General features: G+C 45.8%; 1 protein-coding gene across 1 annotated transcript in view; it reads right to left on the bottom strand.

The window, feature by feature from the left end:
- PLXND1 (plexin D1) overlaps window positions 1–17,780 on the bottom strand; it is a 131,315-nt gene that overhangs the window by 10,377 nt on the left and 103,158 nt on the right. Inside the window, exons 26-33 of the mRNA XM_050958351.1 lie at window positions 15,488–15,634; window positions 13,069–13,225; window positions 11,265–11,368; window positions 9,586–9,649; window positions 6,623–6,657; window positions 4,369–4,473; window positions 3,380–3,543; window positions 1,358–1,505 (exon numbers count right to left, since the gene is read on the bottom strand). Coding sequence (XP_050814308.1) covers window positions 1,358–1,505; window positions 3,380–3,543; window positions 4,369–4,473; window positions 6,623–6,657; window positions 9,586–9,649; window positions 11,265–11,368; window positions 13,069–13,225; window positions 15,488–15,634 — 924 coding nt within the window. The remainder of the gene's footprint in view (window positions 1–1,357; window positions 1,506–3,379; window positions 3,544–4,368; window positions 4,474–6,622; window positions 6,658–9,585; window positions 9,650–11,264; window positions 11,369–13,068; window positions 13,226–15,487; window positions 15,635–17,780) is intronic.

Below are 17,780 nucleotides of genomic sequence, written 5' to 3' on the forward strand. Positions count from 1 at the left end.
TATTATTAGCCCTATTTCACAGATAGGAAACCTGAGTGGTTAAAGCTTAAACTCTCAAAAGGGCAAGTGAACTGCCACGTAGACCTCATCTGCCTGTGGGCTATGCCCGATGCACGCATGCCAGTTAGGGTTCATTCTGTGTGCACAGCTCTATTTGTACCCAACCCTGGCATTGCATGGTCAGAGGTGTGTGCAAAAAGGACCACACACATGTGGCATATGCACCCTCAGTTTGGGGAGGCAAGCCCCTTACCCTGCCCCTTCTGCCTGATGCTCTGCTCCCCCAGCTCTTGCTAGCTAGCCCACCAGTGCTGTCCCAAACCTCGGCCGGCCCCTGGAGTACAGGAGCAGCCTCAAGCCTGGGCTGGCCTGCCAGCACCCGGAGCAGTCCGGAGGAGTCCCGGCTGGCCAGGACTGAGCCCCTGAGCCTGCACCACCCAGAAGAGCTCAGAGCCCTGCCATGGTCCAGCCTCGGGGCTGCAGCAGGGAGTATTAATGGAGGTTTGGGAAGGCTTAGCCTCCCCCAGCCTCCTTCACCCACTGCCCATGCGCACACGTCAAAAATTTAGGACCAAGGGCCAGAATCTCAAGTTATTTAGGAGCTTAACATCTATTGATTTCAGTGAGAATTAGGTGTCTAAATATCTGTGGAGGTGGAGCTTAGATGAGATTGCAGTAGTTTCTGGCTCCCAGTCTTGTGCTTAGTTCACTAAAGCCTTGTCTATGCTAGAAAAAGGACTATACCAGCAAACCCTGCTAGTGGAGACCAGTTTATATGGATTTTGTCAGTATAGCTTCTACCAGTTCCCTGAATGGAATAGGTAATATTGCCAAAAGGACTTTTGTTTTGGTCTGTATCATTCTGTGTCCCCCAAGACTTTTGCCACCATAGGCGTGTCTCTTGAGGAAGAAGGGCTGGGGGTGGGGCCTGCAATGGGGACAATACATAAGGCAGCCCACCACCTGGTCTACTGATGAAGGTCCCAGAACAATCCAGTCACCATTTAGGCCTCAATTTCCTTACCTTCCCAGACTCTGGCTCCCACAGAATATCAGAGTTGGAAGGGACCTCAGGAGGTCATCTAGTCCAACTCCCTGCTTAAAGCAGGACCAAACCCCAGACAGATTTTTACCCCGGTTCCCTAAATGGCCCTCTCAAGGATTGAACTCACAACCCTGGGTTTAGCAGGTCAATGCTCAAACCACTGAGCTATCCCTCCCCCCATGTTGCCTATCATTCCAGCATGCCTACAACCATGCACTCCCATCACCCAATCTCAATTCTTGTAAGGCCAACCCTGAGCAGAGAGTGGGGTGAAGGGAAAGGTCCATCTTAGTGGGAGCTGCAGATCTCTACCTTGCCCAGCTGTAGGTCAGAGATGGAACAGGCATCGATGAAGGCCTGGGCTATGACAGAGAGACAGGCGTCTATATGGTCAGTCTTGTCGATGTCAAAGACAAACTGGGGATTCTTCAGAATGTTGACCCAAAACCTCAGAGGTAGGCTGCAAGGGAAAGCATCAGAAACAGACTGGATGAACTTCGTCATTCCCAGATCACTCCAGAGTGATTTGAGAATAAGAAAGAAAAAAGCAGACAGGATGATGGAGGAGAAAAAACACAAGAGAAAAAAAAAGGGAAAAATATGGAGACAAAGTTATTATTTAATTGTTGTTATCATCCCTTGCCCTGCCTCACCCTGGCTAGAAGGGGCAGGCATTTGTTTCACAGATGACGAGGTGTTTCCCCTAGGGTGCAGTGTGAGGATCAGGCATGGAGTATGCATGAGTATCCCTACCTAGGTATGATCGCTGCATTACACCTTGAGTAATTCACTGAGCCTGGCATCGTCCATGAAAGATCTCTGTGCTTTTCCCTGTAAATTTAGAACTAACTTCCTATAAGTGGTGCTGATCCCTGTCCATCTGTCCCAGTGTTAGAATGTAACTAGGGCTTGATGGGTGGGCATAGTCCTGGGAAACATCCCTTGTGTCTGACCTTCAACACGTTTTCTCTCTCTCCAAGGGCATGAGCCCAGACGGCCATTGCTGTCTTGCTCTTTTTTGTCGCTTTCAGCCTATTTTCCTAGCACAGATGTTTGGAACACCTTTGTGGCAGCTATTTCTCTACTGGTGAGATTGCCTTGCAAACACAACTTGCCACGAAATGGCTAGAGCACAGACAGCAGCTGTGCAAACTTCTCTTCACCTGCTCCTCCCTGGCCTAGATGGACCAGTTCTGTGTCTCATGTGTTCCTTGGCTTTACTCCTGAGGCTGCCAGCTCAAGTGCAAATGGGGATGGAGAGGCCTGCTCACGAGGCATTCTACTGAGACCACCAACCAGAACTCCAAGCATCTGATGGTAACAACTCTGGCTCACAACCAACTTGGACTGGATTAGAACCAGAGGCCAAGGAGGGAAAAGCTCTGTAGCCCATTAGCAGCCCTATCTATTGGCACATCAAAAACCTGGAGATAAAAGTTCCATATCCTAAACCAAACAATTATGCTAATTTGCACACCCACTGATCTTCCCTCCCAAAGTATGTTCTTAATTTCCATGTATTGGGGTTGGAACAGCTGGTCCCATTGCCGCAACTACAGGGCCAGCTGCCCCTCTCATCTGAGAGGTGCTGAGCCTCTTCTTCAAGCTCTCCCTCCCCTTTTCCCCCTAGTTCTCTCTGCTCCTTTTCTGTGAAGATGGCTGAACCTCCTTCAAGTTTCTTCCCTATCTCTGCCTTGGCCCTCTGGCTCATTCCTCATTTCTGTGTTCTATGATCTTCCTTAGTACTCTGGCCCCAGCTCTCTGCTTTTCTTCTTGCTCTGTGCTGCCAACTCTTGCCACTTTTATCATCTGTCTCCCACTATATGGTGTTCTTGAAATGCCAGCTCCTGGAGTCATGTAATAATGCCAAAATCTCAGCAGTCATTAAAAAAACAGTAACTTTCTAGCCTTAGTGCCTGCAGAGAGAAGCTTGAAAATGTGACCCCTGAAAGGTTCAAAAGACAGAAGGCAAATGAACAGAACCCAAATATATTTCTTCAAAAATCTTGTGATCTGTAAGACAATCTCATGACTTTTTGTGGGCCAGACTCAGGATTTCTGAGCTGGCAATTTTGCCAGCTCCCTGTCCCCACTTGCCCCTCTGCTTTTCTGTCCCCTTTTCTGCCCCTTTTTCCTCTGTCCCTTAGTTGTACCCCTCAGCTCTCTGTTTCTGCCTCCACCCCACTTCTCTGCCCCACCAAGCACTCTAAATCCTGTATTCATTACCAGCTCTCTGCATTATCACTCTAATGATTATTTCAGGGCACTTTGGCTTTGCATCTACTTGTTCTGTGAGCTGGAAAGGAAGGAAATAATGGGTTGCATCTTCCAAACCTGTTGGTTTTCCAAATGTGCAAAGTATCAGGGTCAGAGATCCCTCTTTTCTCTGCCTGCTCCTCCAGAAAGTCAAAGAAATACTTGATAGCCACAGGCGGCTTGTCCTCTCGCATACAGAGAATGGCTTTGAATAGGTCATCCAGGAACTTCTGCAGTGTTCCCTAGGGGACAAGCGTACATAGCATTGACCAAGGTGAAGCAGCAACAACTAAAACAAAGTTACTATTCTAAGGGGATTGGGTTTGCTCTTCACAAGTGGAAGAGACTTTGCTGCCAGTTTAGTAAATCAAGGGAGGAGAGGGATGCAAAACGGGAGAGAGAAAGGTTAGTTTTGTGCCTGGTGATATAATTAGCTCCAGTTTGGATTTAATTTCTTTTGGCATAGAGGTTGCTTTTTCTTACTGCTGGGATCTCAGAGCACATCTGTGATTATTCTGCACAGTAAATAGAAAACTAGAGACTGTTGGCCATTCTTATGATCTCTGGTCCAGCTATACATCACACTGGGATTAAAGATGGGCTTGAGCCCAAGCCCTGGATCCAAATACCCTTGGAGTGTAGGGAAGTTCCAAACCGAATGCAGATTGAACCAATGCTCTTCCCCCTCCTCTGATCTGAACATCCCCAAACTTTGGGGAAGTCTGTGCCCAAATCTTAATTTGGGTCTTGAGCCTGTGTCGTAGTCCGAATCCTTTCCTAAGTGGATAGGCCAGGGAGGTAAAGTGGGGCTTCATTAGGCAGATTACCAGATAGAAAGTCAGAGAAAACTATAGGGTCTGCTTATGTCCAGCAGCCTCAGCCTCCTTATATTTGCTATGGCAGAGTCCCATCTCTTCTCTACAGTGAGGGATGCTACAGCACCGATCTCTACTTAGGGCATAATGTAACCTTGCTTAAAAATAACAAGTCACATTTTATGACAGAGCTACCAACAGAAATCCTATTTGCCATAAACGAAACTCTCACACTGCCCCAGCTTCTCTTACCTTTGTAGACAATAACCTGGTCAAGTAGATCTCAGGTAGGACTTTTTTCCTATGGCTCTGTCTATGGGACTTCTTATGTTCAATCAGTTCGTCAGTTGGAAGAACCTGAGTCAATATAAAAAAAAATGTTCATGATTCCTGCCTTCGGGAAATCTTTTTACTGAGTAAAAAGGGATGTTACCAACATACAATTTATATATTAAATAAAACATTATCTATGCTGCTAAACACACAATTAGATTAGTTAAAACTGAAAGAAACTTAAAGCTCAAACTGACTATTTTGCTATTTGTGCCTTTTGTTCTATTTCTCTTAACTTGGACAACAAAAATGAACCGCTCAATTTCATTTAAGTTTTTGCTCTGTGTCACTTCTTGAATTCCCCCAGCAGCACAAGGCCAGAAAAAACAGCCTGCCTTGAAATGTGGAAAAAGCACAAAAACATTGTTTGATTTGTTAACAAACCCCCTGCTACCTTTAAAACAAAAAACAAAATCTAAATGTTCCATTGTTCAGATCATTGAATTAATGCCCCGGTAGTGCCCTAGCATGTCACTGATGAACCTCTTCTTCTTATTTTCTATGTGCACTTTCACCCTCTCTCTCTTCTCCTGCAGTACTCTAATATTTTTTATTTGAGCACATATTTTTTATTTGGAAAGATGTGAAGTTCCAAAAATATTTCCTGATGCTCGAAAAGCCCCTTTCCCCCTTATAACTTTTAACAGTACATCACTTCAGACTTTCAGAGTGCTGTCCAAACATGAACTCGTAAATCCTCACTACCCCACTGAGATGGGTGAGTAACAATATTTATTTATTAAGTGACTTGCCCAAGGCTTCAGTGGCAAAGCTGGGATTAGGAAAAAGGCATCTCTCTCCTATCTTCTTGCTCAGTCCATGCTGTTGTTCTGAACTCTCTTATGGTAACGGGCAGATAGAGCAGGTCACAGATCTCTGCTCCATTGCAGCACCGGTTTTATGTTCCATGCTGGTAAGGCTGTCCTCTATGCAGCCTCTCACCCCCGCTGTTGGTCTCTCTGAAGGGGAGGTATCATGGGGAGCCAGCATCTCACTGAGTGCAGTGTAAAGAGGTTCCTCTGCCACTATCATACATAGTGTTTCAGCCCCATGGAGCTAGGTTACATGAACATAATCAATGCTGAAAGAGGATTCTCTCCTCTTCCATCATGTACATGGAAATGACATGGGTCCAAAAGCAGAAATACTGTGGGGGGAAGAGGTTATCAGGAATATCATAATAATATAGTCACACTGAGTATGATTCTCCTCTCCTGTCGTGTTTCATACCATTGGAACTTACCTACCCCTACTTTGGAATGTAACTCTTTGGGCCAGATCTTTAGCTGGTGTCAATCGGAACAGCACCATCAACATCAGAGGAGCTATGCTGATTTAGGCCAGATGAAGATCTCTTGCTATAACAATTCATGACTGAGCAACAGAATAAAAAGGTTGGAATCCTTCTATATGGCAGAAACAACTTCCTTGTAAAGATTAAGTTGATAGGCTTGCAGTGCACTCCATTTTTTGAAACATCCCCGACTAGCAGGGTTTTGCTCTTCCTGTATCTGTTAGTTGGCTGCCATCAAAAAGGTGAAATATGTTTGAGACTATGATCACGATTAAGATAAAAACTGAATGTTCTCTGCCAAACATACCGTATGTTCAAGTATGACCTTCTTACACAAACAACACAGTAAGCACAGCGGGTCAGCCAACCCCCTGGGCAGGTCTGATCACCAGCCAACAAGCTAGCTGGGTGACAAATGCATCCGCCTGCATTTACTGTACATATGGAAAGCATTCCTAGCATTGCCTTTGACAAAGAAACTCTGCACAGCATTACTGCCCTTTGAGTGCACATTAATACATTGCTGCAAGGCAGGCTCATTCCGTAACAATTGTACATTGCAAATTCCATCTGGTCAGGCCTCCTTCCCACCCACTACACTCCTCTAGCTAAGTAATTCTTTTCCCAGCCACAAGACAGGGCTCCAGGGAAGTTGTTGTTGGGATTTGTGTGCACTGATTGCCTTTTCCTTAAGTTATCAGTACCTCCTTTCTCAGGCAATTTCCTGGTGAGAGGGTCCAGTTCCCAAATAGACATTTCCTACAAAGGAAAGGGGGAGGAGGTGGGAGATAGGTGAAGTAACCCCCCAAGGAAAACAGCCTTGGCCACACACAGTGGGAGAGTCATTAGCCTTGATTGCTTTTGGAATGGGATACTTACTAAATGAAAGTATTTTTCGGTATCCAAATCCTTCACTGGAAAAAATAAAGAAAAACAGAACAGCTTAGTTTGCTATGTTGTGATGCAGACACCTTCATACAGAATCAGCTAATGGAAAAGTTTGGGTATGGCTGCTGTGTTTGGGGGAAGGAGCAGCCAGGACAACACTTAGTGATTCCTGTACAAGGCACTTTAGCTACTCCTGACAAACCTTCTGTGAATTTGGTATTTAACCCATTTGACAGATGGGGAAACTGAGGCAGAGAGGCACAGTGACTTGCCTGAAGACTGTGTCAGAGCCAGGATTAGAACTCGTGAGTTGCCAAGTTCCAGTCCTGCACTCTGATCACTAGTTATGTTTGGCCTTGTCTGGGCTGTACTCCAGCATTTATCATTACTGGACAACATACTGTTTGACTCAGATTTCAGGAAGTCTCTTATCATCCGATCTCAGAAAGGAAACTGATTTCTATATGCTGACTAAAACTGGCGGCCAAAAGCTGCTGTAACTGTTTGTTTGCAGACAATGATTTTTGCTTTCAGACTCTGATGGTCAATAGCTACAGGGAAAGACCCAACAAGACATACATTTCTGCAAAGGCACATTGATTGGGGCACCATCCTGAATCTACTCCACTTATTCTGTGAGTGTGTCACTCTGAGTGGTAGCATCTCTGTGGGGGAGAGGGTGGGTAGGTGTGTTGCTTCAGCTGCTCTTTGAATTTGCTGTTGCATGGCAGTGCAACACTTTCCCTCCACCCTCTGCTCCATCCAACGCAACCCTCCTCCATCAAAGCAGTGCAATGACCTTCAACATTCTTGTGGCTTAAAAGTGATCTCAAAGGCAAATGACATTGGAGCTGTGCCATTTTTTCTTCTTTAGCACGTGTGAAGGCCTAAAAAAACCTGGCAGCCTTTAAACTTTATGTTTGATTTTTTTCTTCATATGAAATTATTTTCTACCCTGTCTTTGCTCGATGACTCTGTGCAGCACTTGAGAACTAGATGAATCCTGACATTAAAAGAGACTAACCCTGCGTAATTGAAAGTGGAAGAGATCTTTGATTAGAGAGTTTCAAACTCCTCCTTTTCTGTTTTGTTTTTGTAAACACTTATTCAATGCAAACCTCCAAAACACATCTGGGAGAAAGTTTCTTTGTGAAAGATTCAAACACCTTCAAACTGAGGGATAGATAGGTCTCGGCCTCATTTTCTACACAGTACTCTAGCAAACACAGGAGGAGACTTGATAATCCAGATATTTAAGGTTAAAAAAGAAATTATTATTCTTATTCTTATTTGTATTACTATAGTGCCCAGGAGCCCCAGTCATGGACCAGGACTCCATTGTGCTAGGTGCTGTATAAACAGATTAAAAAGGGGATTAACACAAAAGGACACAAAATCAATTGTTTTTCCTTTTTACAAGTGACCTCTAAAATCCTTAGTGTTGGAATGAAAAGTTTGGACGTTTCATCTCAGAATGTCAGAGTGACACATGAGGATCGACCATAAAACCTTGATCTACTTACTACTTGTACACCACTCATCCAACTAAAAGCTCTTCACTCCTGTGCCTGATGTGAAGCATTCAGCAGAAACTGGGAGCTGCGCTGTCACAACACTAAAGAGCAGCCATTCAAGTACAAAGCGTGACAAATGGGCCTATTCAGCAACGTTGATGGAGATGACTTCATGCTGTCCAGCCTGATGACCAATGTATTATATTCCCGGCAGTCTCTGGTCCTGCCCCCTACCCCCAGCTCTGCCAAAATACTGCAGCAACACTGCTCCCAGCTCTTTGGATTCCTTTTTTTTTTTTTTCCTCCAGACTGTTGGCCGCCACACAGAGAATGTCGTGTACTGCAGTCAATAGAGCACTAAGTGTCTCTGCTCTGTCTTTCTGTCTCTTTGTCTAGCCATCAATTCTGGCTGAGGGCGCTGCACCGTTCATATATAAATGGCAGGATTCAGCCACATAAGTTCCTGTAGCATAAGTGTTCTGTGACCAGTTCAAGACATTTGGGGGTTGTTTTATCTCAGTAGTAAAGAATTCAATGGAAAGGAGGGGGCATTTAAGAGCTGATTGCTTATTCTCTATATATTTGCCACAGTGCCATGAATGCCTCTTCACTGAATGTAGGACACAGTTTCATCATAAGCCCCATTGGGTAAAGAGTACCAGCTGGAAAAACAATTGGAGATCCTGATATACTGTGCCATGAGCTCGGCACTCCAGAGGGCGCCACAGCCAGCCCTACTGGTAGCACTGAGGCATAAGTCTTCGACAGCTGAGCACGTGGGTGTGTGCACACCTACAAGGGAATTGACATGAGCAAGCACTCGAAGAAGAACAATTGTAGATCCTGTTGGAGCTCTGATAGCTTCCAAAGGACACAATGATCTACTCCATTGTCACAGGCTCACTTAGAAGTAGCCAGGCCACCGTGCCCAGCAAAGCAGACATCATACTACGACTGTGGGGCCAAATCCTCAGTTTTTACTCTCATCGAGTTTTACCTCAAGCTCTCGGTCCTAGAGAGGATCACAGCTTGATAGCCTGCTATGCTGTGCAGCACCACAGAAAAGAGATAGATGAAGCTGAAACTGAGGGCATCCAGGCATCTCAGAAAGATCTGCCCTGTGTACTGCTGGGGGCTGCCCATGTGTTTACAGCATTCCCAGGCAAAGAGGAGGTGTGTCACAGGCTGAAGCTGATTATCATCACTGGTTGAATGCTTGATGCATTTCCGGGGATGGTGCTCCAGGAATGATGGGAACCACAATATTCCAGCTAGCCATGAAAAGCTTAACCCCACACTCATCCGTTCAGCGAGAGGTCCAAAATGTGCAGGCTGCAGGCTCTTTGCACCTCCTCAGAGCTAACCCTGATTCCACTTCCCATCACTAAAAACAAAGGTCACCTGTGAAATCACTGTGAAAGAGAGAGAAAAGCAAATTACCTCGACTTAGCGTGGTGTCCTTCTTATCGGATAAACTCATTGCCAGAGAGGCACCTTCAGGAATCTGAGGAGGACGAGAAGAACAAAGGTAAGGGATGTCAAGGAATACTTGGGATTACAGCTAAGCAAGGTAGCTCTGTAGCTGGGGCAGCCTTGTGCTGGTGATGCAGCTGTGTTTGAGCAGCAAACATAAACTGCCATGCTCAAGATGACAACCACATCTCACGGAATAAAATGCTCCGACATTAGCCCCAGATTTAGGTGCCTAACTCCCAATATTTCAATGACATCAACGGGAGTTAGGCACCTAAATACCTTTGAGCATCTGGGCCCTAGTGACTAATGACACAGGTGCCTTGCCACTTTCAGGGCAAGGCCCACACTTCATCTCTTTCTCCAGGCTAAGAAGACGGATGGGAGAATGGCCTTCGCTAGGAGCGTGAAGAAATACACCATCTGGATTTGACTGATGCCAAGCAAGAAATAAAATGCTCTGTGTGTGTGTGCGTTTGTGTGTGCGTGCGTGTGTTTAGTGCAAGCTCCTCTGGTGGGGAAACTATTGTTATTTCTAAATAAAGAGAGAAAGGATGGTTAGTGTGCTAATCTGTGACTTGGGTCCAATTTTCTGCTCTGCCACAGACTTCCTGTGACTGTGGGCAAATCACTTGGGCTCTCTGTGCCTCAGTTTCCTGTCTGTAAAATGGGGATAACAGTATGTCCCTTCTTCACTGAATAAACACCTTAAAGACAGTGATGTGCTCCAATACCATGGTACTGGAGGCCATATAAGTATCTAAGATAGATAAATGGTTCTAGACACCATGGTGATAGACACCTCAGATTTATGTATTAAAGTAACAACATATCAGATTATTCAAAAGAAAAGAAAATGGCTTTTCACATTTAGATGCTTTCACTCCCAAGGAAGAATGCCACCAAATTTAGATTGTCAGCTCTTCAGGGCAGGGCCAGTCTTTTTGTTCTGTTTTTGTGCAGCACCTAGCACAACGGGGCCGTAGTCCCTGAATGGTGCTCGGAGGTACTAGCTCAGTAATAGTGATCAAAATGTTTCACTTTTGGTTTTCCATGCACTGTCTGCAGTGCAGGTGGGTTGTGCTTCCAGCATTCCAGGGCTATGTGGAAATCAAGAATCCAATAAAAACTCCAGTTTTCATTTAGTTTTAAAAGCAAAAAGAGCCAAGAAAACATCTCCGTTCAGATCCATTTTTGGTGAAATCACATGTAACCTACATTTTAGGCTTCAGCTCCTTGACAGTGTCACTTTAAGTGGAACGTTCTGTTACAAAAACAAACAGCTCCCATTTGTGGGCCAGAGCCTGCTCTCAGGACAGTCAATGGCAACTCTATCATAGATTTCAGTGAGAGCAGGGAACGGGAGTGCTATGATGTTAATCAGCATGGATGGTGGCCATTGGGAATAGGAGCCGTTTATGCTGTTAGTAATAACTTGTTTTGCATGAAGAGCATTTAATTAATCTCAGTGTGTTGCAATATTAATGAGTTTCTTGCCAGGGCTGATGTCTGTTCCCCGGAAGCTCTCATGGAGCTATGGCAACCTTCCTGCTTGTCTCTGCTAATCCTCCTTGGAAAGGGAAAGTCCCTGAGGACAGACTGACTGGAAGGAAGTGAAGTCCCTCTGTGAGCACTTGCAGTTTTACCTTGTAATGGGCTAAAGTGTTGAGCTTCTTTCTGCCATCCTCCATCACTGAAGTGTCATCGAGGTCCCGCAGGACGTAGCTGTCAGTGCTTGTGGCAAACCATTCTAAATACAAACAAGGGAGTTAATGCTAAGCCAGCCTGAGCAGGGCATGTGTACCTTGGCTTGGAGTAATGTGTGCTTAGATGCCACATTCAATGTAGAGAACAGGTGCTTGGAGGTGCTGGGGGCTCTGCTGTTCCATGTGACTGGAACACAGCTGCTTCTCACAGGTCTGCGGTAGGAAAGCTTTCAGGATTAACTCGAGAAGCGGGCAGTGCAATTTCCTGGTTTAGGGCAGGAAGGTGAACTGGGGCTGAGCCCAACTGGACTGAGGGAGGTGCAGAGGGTTCTGATCATTTCACCAGGTGTTCAGAGACACTGCAAGTGTGCAGCCCTGTCAGTCCCCATCTGACATAAATTCTCCACTGCGCACAGTAATCTGACACACTCCACACAGCGCACAAGCGGGAGGGCTGTGCGGTGTGGGCAGAGAGTGGGGATTGCTGTGCCTGGGCTTCATTTTACCAGATTCTGGCCCCAAATGCCATTGTGCATCAGCCAACGGAGAAAAAGCAAAGTGTTCCTGCTCTTCTGCAGGATTACCAGGAGACATGTACCGGGGCACCAGCTAGTGGAGAGCAGAGTGAGGGGCAAAATTGCTACTTGGTGCACATCTTGCCTTCTGCATGGGCATTGCTTAGCGAGGCTTTGGCCATGGTGAATGTCACCCTTTCGTGGCTACCTGTGACACTGAATTCCAAGGGCCATGTAAACGTCTCCATTTTTCCCTGAGTGCACTTGCCTAGTGTGGCACTCATGGCCACACTCACCATTCCAAGTCAATTGGCACGGGGAGCAGGGCCAGGCAACAGCTTGGCCATCTACTGACAAAGAGCTGAACAGGACATAGCTGTTTCTTAACTTTCCCTTTCATTGTTAGGGCCTGGATCACACCTGGCTCCCTGGAAAAAGAGATGGCCCATAGGCCAGGGTTTCTCAGACAGGGGTCGCCGCTTCTGTAGGGAAAGCCCCTGGCTGGCCCCGTCCGCAGGTCCGGCCGATTGCGCCTCCCACTGGCTGCGGATTGCTGCTCCGGGCCAATGGGAGCTGCTGGAATGGCCCCGTTGGCCTGGAGCAGCAATCCGCGGCCAGTGGGAGCCGCAATCAGCTGGACCTGCGGACGAGGCAGGTAAACAAACTTGCCCGCCAGGGGCTTTCCCTACAGCAGCGGCGACCTCTGTTTGAGAAACCCTGCCATAGGTAGATAAAAGAAATGTCTTAGTCTATGCCCAGACTAGTGCTGGTAAGGTGATGAATGTTACCCATTAGTATGCAGATAACAGTGTCCGGAATTGAGAGTAAGATAGCCCATGCTGGGCTGAGCAATACACACAGGGGCCAGACGAGAGGAGGGCAGGGTTTAAGAAGGTGCAAGTTAAAGTACCTCTCCAATGTCCTAGGATTTTCTCCTGTCCACTTGCTGTGTACATAACACCAGTTCCTCCTGTCCTAATGTACAGCACTTCACACAACAGTCAAATCAACTGTAATTTGGCCCTATGACTCATTCCCAGGGATCGCTGTTCCCCTGGAACGGGCTCTACTTCCTCTAGGTATGCCCCCTCTCTATCCACCCAACCGGCCAATGCCAATGCCAAGAGCTGATAGCTGCTCTGCCTGACAGTGGGCACCATCCTCTACACAGTGAGCTCCTTCACCCTTAAAATAAGGACTGGCATTTCTCAAGGGAAAAGAGTCTTTACCAAGGTCAACATCTTCTACTCTTGGCCACTGGGAGTATGGGACATTCTTGCAAAAAGCTTCAAGGATCTTCTCTTTAACTTGACTTAGAGTATCTGTGTCCATGACCCGAACACTCAGAGAGTCCATGCCGCAGCCTTGGAAGGACACATTGAGGTTCTGTGGGGAGAGGCAGAGTTAGAGTTGGGGTGATCTGTAATGGATGGGGATGATCCATAATGGGCTGTTGATTCCCAAGGACACCAAGAGGTTGCAGGGCACGTACTGTTTTTATAGGTACATTCCATGCATCGTGCTGCTACAAATCCCACTGAACAGAATCTCTGTCTGAGTCTCAGTGCTGGTGAAAGATGCTGATTTACAGCCCTGGAGACTGAGGGCCCCTGTTTATTCACAGAGCTAGGGGTGCATGAGGAGCAACAGTGCAAGCTTCCCCCACTCTGCTCTGCTAAAGGGCCTTAGCCCTGCCCCACAGGGACCACCTCTAAGGGTGAGAGGGCTGTTCAGTCTCCATGGCCATTCATGTCCTGCTGAGACTGGTGACAAGGGAGACAGTCAGTGCCCATTGTTGTGACTTCCTGCAATACTATGAATGGACTCTCTCAGTTGCATAAAGGTTTTGTTGTATCAGCCATTGGGCCAAGTTTAGTACTGGGGTAAGTGGGGGTAGTGACATAGGAGTCGATGAAGCTGTGCTACCTTATGGAAGGGGTAAATTGGCCCATTGTGCAGGACATAGTGAAAACCAGCCAATCACAGGACAGCAAAAGTGACGGCTATCTTCTGGGAGAACAGGACAGTGTGGAGCGTATCCTATTCTCCCCCATGGTGAAGCTACCAATGAAGTCAAAGGAAGAGCGACAGCGGCTCACATTCTGTGTGTCCAATCACACTGCTCCTCCCAACACAAGCTGGGCTGATCCAGTATTCCAATTCAAATCCCACTTCCAGTCAAAATTGCTCCAGCCTCTCCCTCACCCCCCTAATACCACCAGCTTGATTTCAAACGAGCTTCGGCACCACCTCCCATTTTGCACCACACTGTTATGGGTGTTGTTTTTGTATCTCTGTTAACAGCAGGCCACTTAAAAGCACGCCTGACAATTACAGCAGGAATTTTCACAGGAGCTCAGCGGAGTTAGGTGCCCAACTTCTTTTAGCTCCTTTGCAAGTCCCAGCCTAATGTGTCAATGGAAGCATACACACCAAGAATGCATGGCAAAGAGCATGGAATACGTGAATACATAGGCAGAGTCAAAGGGAAAAGTTCGCCCCTGGCATCTAATGACAGGTCGTTTTTTTTCAAGGTGAAATGTGCAGCCAGATTTCAAACCAGCTTCAGTTACCACCATTTGGGGGCTTGGCAGGGAGTATGAACTAATCCAGGACTCACTCTGCTTCAAGCTGCCTACTTTGCTCTGGCTTATTTCTGTTACTTGCAAGCAAAGGGTCAGCAACACTCCCCCACTCAGACTCATGACATTACCATCTCTGCTGAGAAAGTTAATAGCCAGAGTCCTGCTGCTAATCCTCCTTAGTCTGAGCAGTGAATTACAGGTCAATTGAAAAAGTAACCTGCAGAGATGCAGCTAAGGACATAGGGTCAAAACCTGCTCTTAGTCACACTGGTGTACATCTGTGGCCTCACTGATTTTAGTGGAGCTGCTCCAGGTTTCCGCCACTGATATCAAATGCAGAATTTGGGCCAGGGTGGATAGGCCTGTCTACTGCATTCTCTGTCAGACTGGTGGTAACAAAGTCTTTTTGAATATACCTTTTGTCTGACTTATTCCTGAGAGGCATTTTACAGGATTACTTTTCAGCAGGATTCCTATATCATCCTGTATAAAAGCCTTCATACCAAACCTGCAACTTTATAGCTAGCAACTTCTCATTGGCAATGAAGTCACTGACTTGCCAGAAACTGTAAAGAGGAGACACTCTTTGTTCTTTAATCCTCTGACTGCCAGAGAACAATATCTATCTATTTAGCATCACCCCCGATCTGGGCCAATAAGATGGACTCTGCAAGAGCCAGGTTCAACATGTTCCTTGTCTAGGTTGTTGCATGCCTGATTTTGAAACAGGCAGGGTCACCACTGCACATGAAACGTGCCTACACCACTGCATGTCTAACATGCACGATTATCACAATTAGATGTGCAAACTGGGTAACAGCATTTGCAGAGGAGGGTGAATCATTTACACACCCAATAATCTGATCTGACTGTGCGATCAAAGGAATGACACATGCAATTGAAGGTGCAACATTACACACATACTTTGCGAGTACAGTTGAACAGCTATCTCTTTTTAAACATCAGCCTCTACAGTTTTCTTGGTCAAACATTTTTAAATTGCCTTTCAGGCTTTTGCAGAATCCTGACATGGCATCACGTGAGGGGTTCAAGACTCACTTACCCTTGGCTTTGCCTCAATGTTCTCTCTCAGCAGCCATTCTTCATTGAGAGTATACCTGGCTTTTCCCGTGATGGCATCAATGGAACCCTTGTTGATCTGCTGTTTGATAGCACAGAGCAACAGGAAGAAGGGCTCTCCAACTGTCTCCTGGGGAAAGAAAAGGAAAGGAAGTGGGTAACCAGGAATCAATTAAATTAAATCCTTCAAACTACATGGTCCTTGAAGACAGGGTCTGCACAGATGCACCAGATAACATAGTGATTTCACCCTGCAAGGTCCCAGACACCTCTGGAGTTGGAAGTGTCTGCTGTTTAAGGGACTGATCCATGCCAGGTGCTGAGAAATCCCTGGAAAGAGCTCAGCGCCCTCAACTCCCAATGAATTCTTGGGAGCTGAAGGCATTCAGCACTTCACAGTAACAGTACCTGGCAACAATACACAATGCATCAGTTTAGGACAGGAAGTGAAGAAGGATGTCACACCCAGCTGAAGTCACATGGAGGGAATTTTAGAGAGGCAGGATGTGATACCCCAAATCAGGCTGACTAACTCCTACAAGAAGTGCTGCAGGATCATGAATTACCACAAATGGGACATGGCTTTATGTCTCATAACCAGAATGCAGTGTTTATATGGTTTAAAATATATTGACAAAATAGTATATAATATAGCACACTGAGCACAAATATAAGCTCTGCGGGGTAGGGACTCACTTTCACTATGCATTCGTACAGTCCCTACCACAATGGAACCCTGTTCATTATAGTACTATCCTAACAACAAATAGCAATACCTTCCTGCTAGTTTCAACCCAGTTCATCTGAACATATTTACAGCAACATTTCTGATCCAGTCACTCCAGCTACACAGATGCACTAGAGAATGATGATCTATTTCCTTAAAAAAAATTTCAGTGCTGGAGTACATCCCATCCACGCTAATGTTCATGTGTTAGTTCTTCCAAACGAAGCAAATGTAAATTATTGCACTTATGTTTTTCTAAGCATCACATATACACATGCACGCACAGACATACACATATGCACAACCCTGCCATTTGAAACTCTACCCAAGACAACTGATATCTGATTATTCTGACATTTCTGAACCATGAGATGCTACAGCCTGTTCAATCTGCTTCTTAATTAAGACTTGGTGAGTCTTCTATTCCAAATGCCTTATAATTGCTAAAGCAATTAGTTTGATGTCAGTTCTGATTCTGCTGCATTCAGTGCAGTTGATGATACGACACTACAATATGGGTGTAGGTGGGCATACACCATCTGTACCATGGTGCATATCTTTAATTTTCCAAGGTTGACATTTCTAATGAAGCTGGAAAGTTTACTTGGGGCTGCTGTGGAAGTTTAACAACTTTCTGTAACATTCCTCCTGAATGGGGGGGTAACATGCTAGTCATCCTAAAGGCACATGCAGGAATGCATGGCTGTGCACTGGGAAAGGTGTTTAGGAGGAACTGGTTGTGCTTTTAAGGATTGGGAAACGTTGCAGGGCTTGACTAGAGATGTGAAAATGAGAAGGCATGGAGAGGACTTTGGTGAAAGGAGAATTCATAGCCATCATGCAAGAGGATGACATTGACGCTGAGAGAGTTTTGACAGGAACATGCAAATGTCACCTGCCTGCATCATTATATGATTTGGAGTTGTGTGGGGGCCTATAAATTAACCTCATTGCATTCAGTGCTCCTAAAGCTGGCATTGCTATTGTGAATCAGGACTTCCTCTGTTTTACACAGCATGTGATCATGTATTTATAGGGAATGGTCACAGGTGCTCAGTTCAGATCTGGGATTTGAACTCCATCCCCTGAAAGGCTGGAAGGTGCTTGAACCCTGGATTTAGATTCAGCCTGTTACAGAAAGAAGGGCCAGTCATGAAAGCTGCATCTGGATCCTGATTCAGATTCAAACCCTCCTCTCCCGCCAAAGTTTAGGACAGGTGGTTTGATCTGGTTCAAGACTCATCTCTGTCCACATATCATGACTGCATATCTTGCTTCCACTTCTCAGGCTCTTCAAAAACCTCAGCTAGAGTTAAATTACATCTTAGTCATAAAGCTGCCTCCAAAGCCAGCAAAAGCTTATTGTGTGAGAGTTCTGCTGGTAGATTAGCTATTTACTACTTGGTTCCAACCTACTATAGTGTGTTGAATTAAGCTGATCATGTGGCAAATTTTTGTGCACATGAATATACCATGGAGGGAGAATGGCCCAAGAAATTGAAATGGTATATCAGATTCTGCTGTAGCATAAAAGATCATGGTCTAACAC

Source organism: Gopherus flavomarginatus, chromosome 6, assembly GCF_025201925.1.
Source record: "Gopherus flavomarginatus isolate rGopFla2 chromosome 6, rGopFla2.mat.asm, whole genome shotgun sequence".
NCBI lineage: Eukaryota > Metazoa > Chordata > Testudines > Testudinidae > Gopherus > Gopherus flavomarginatus.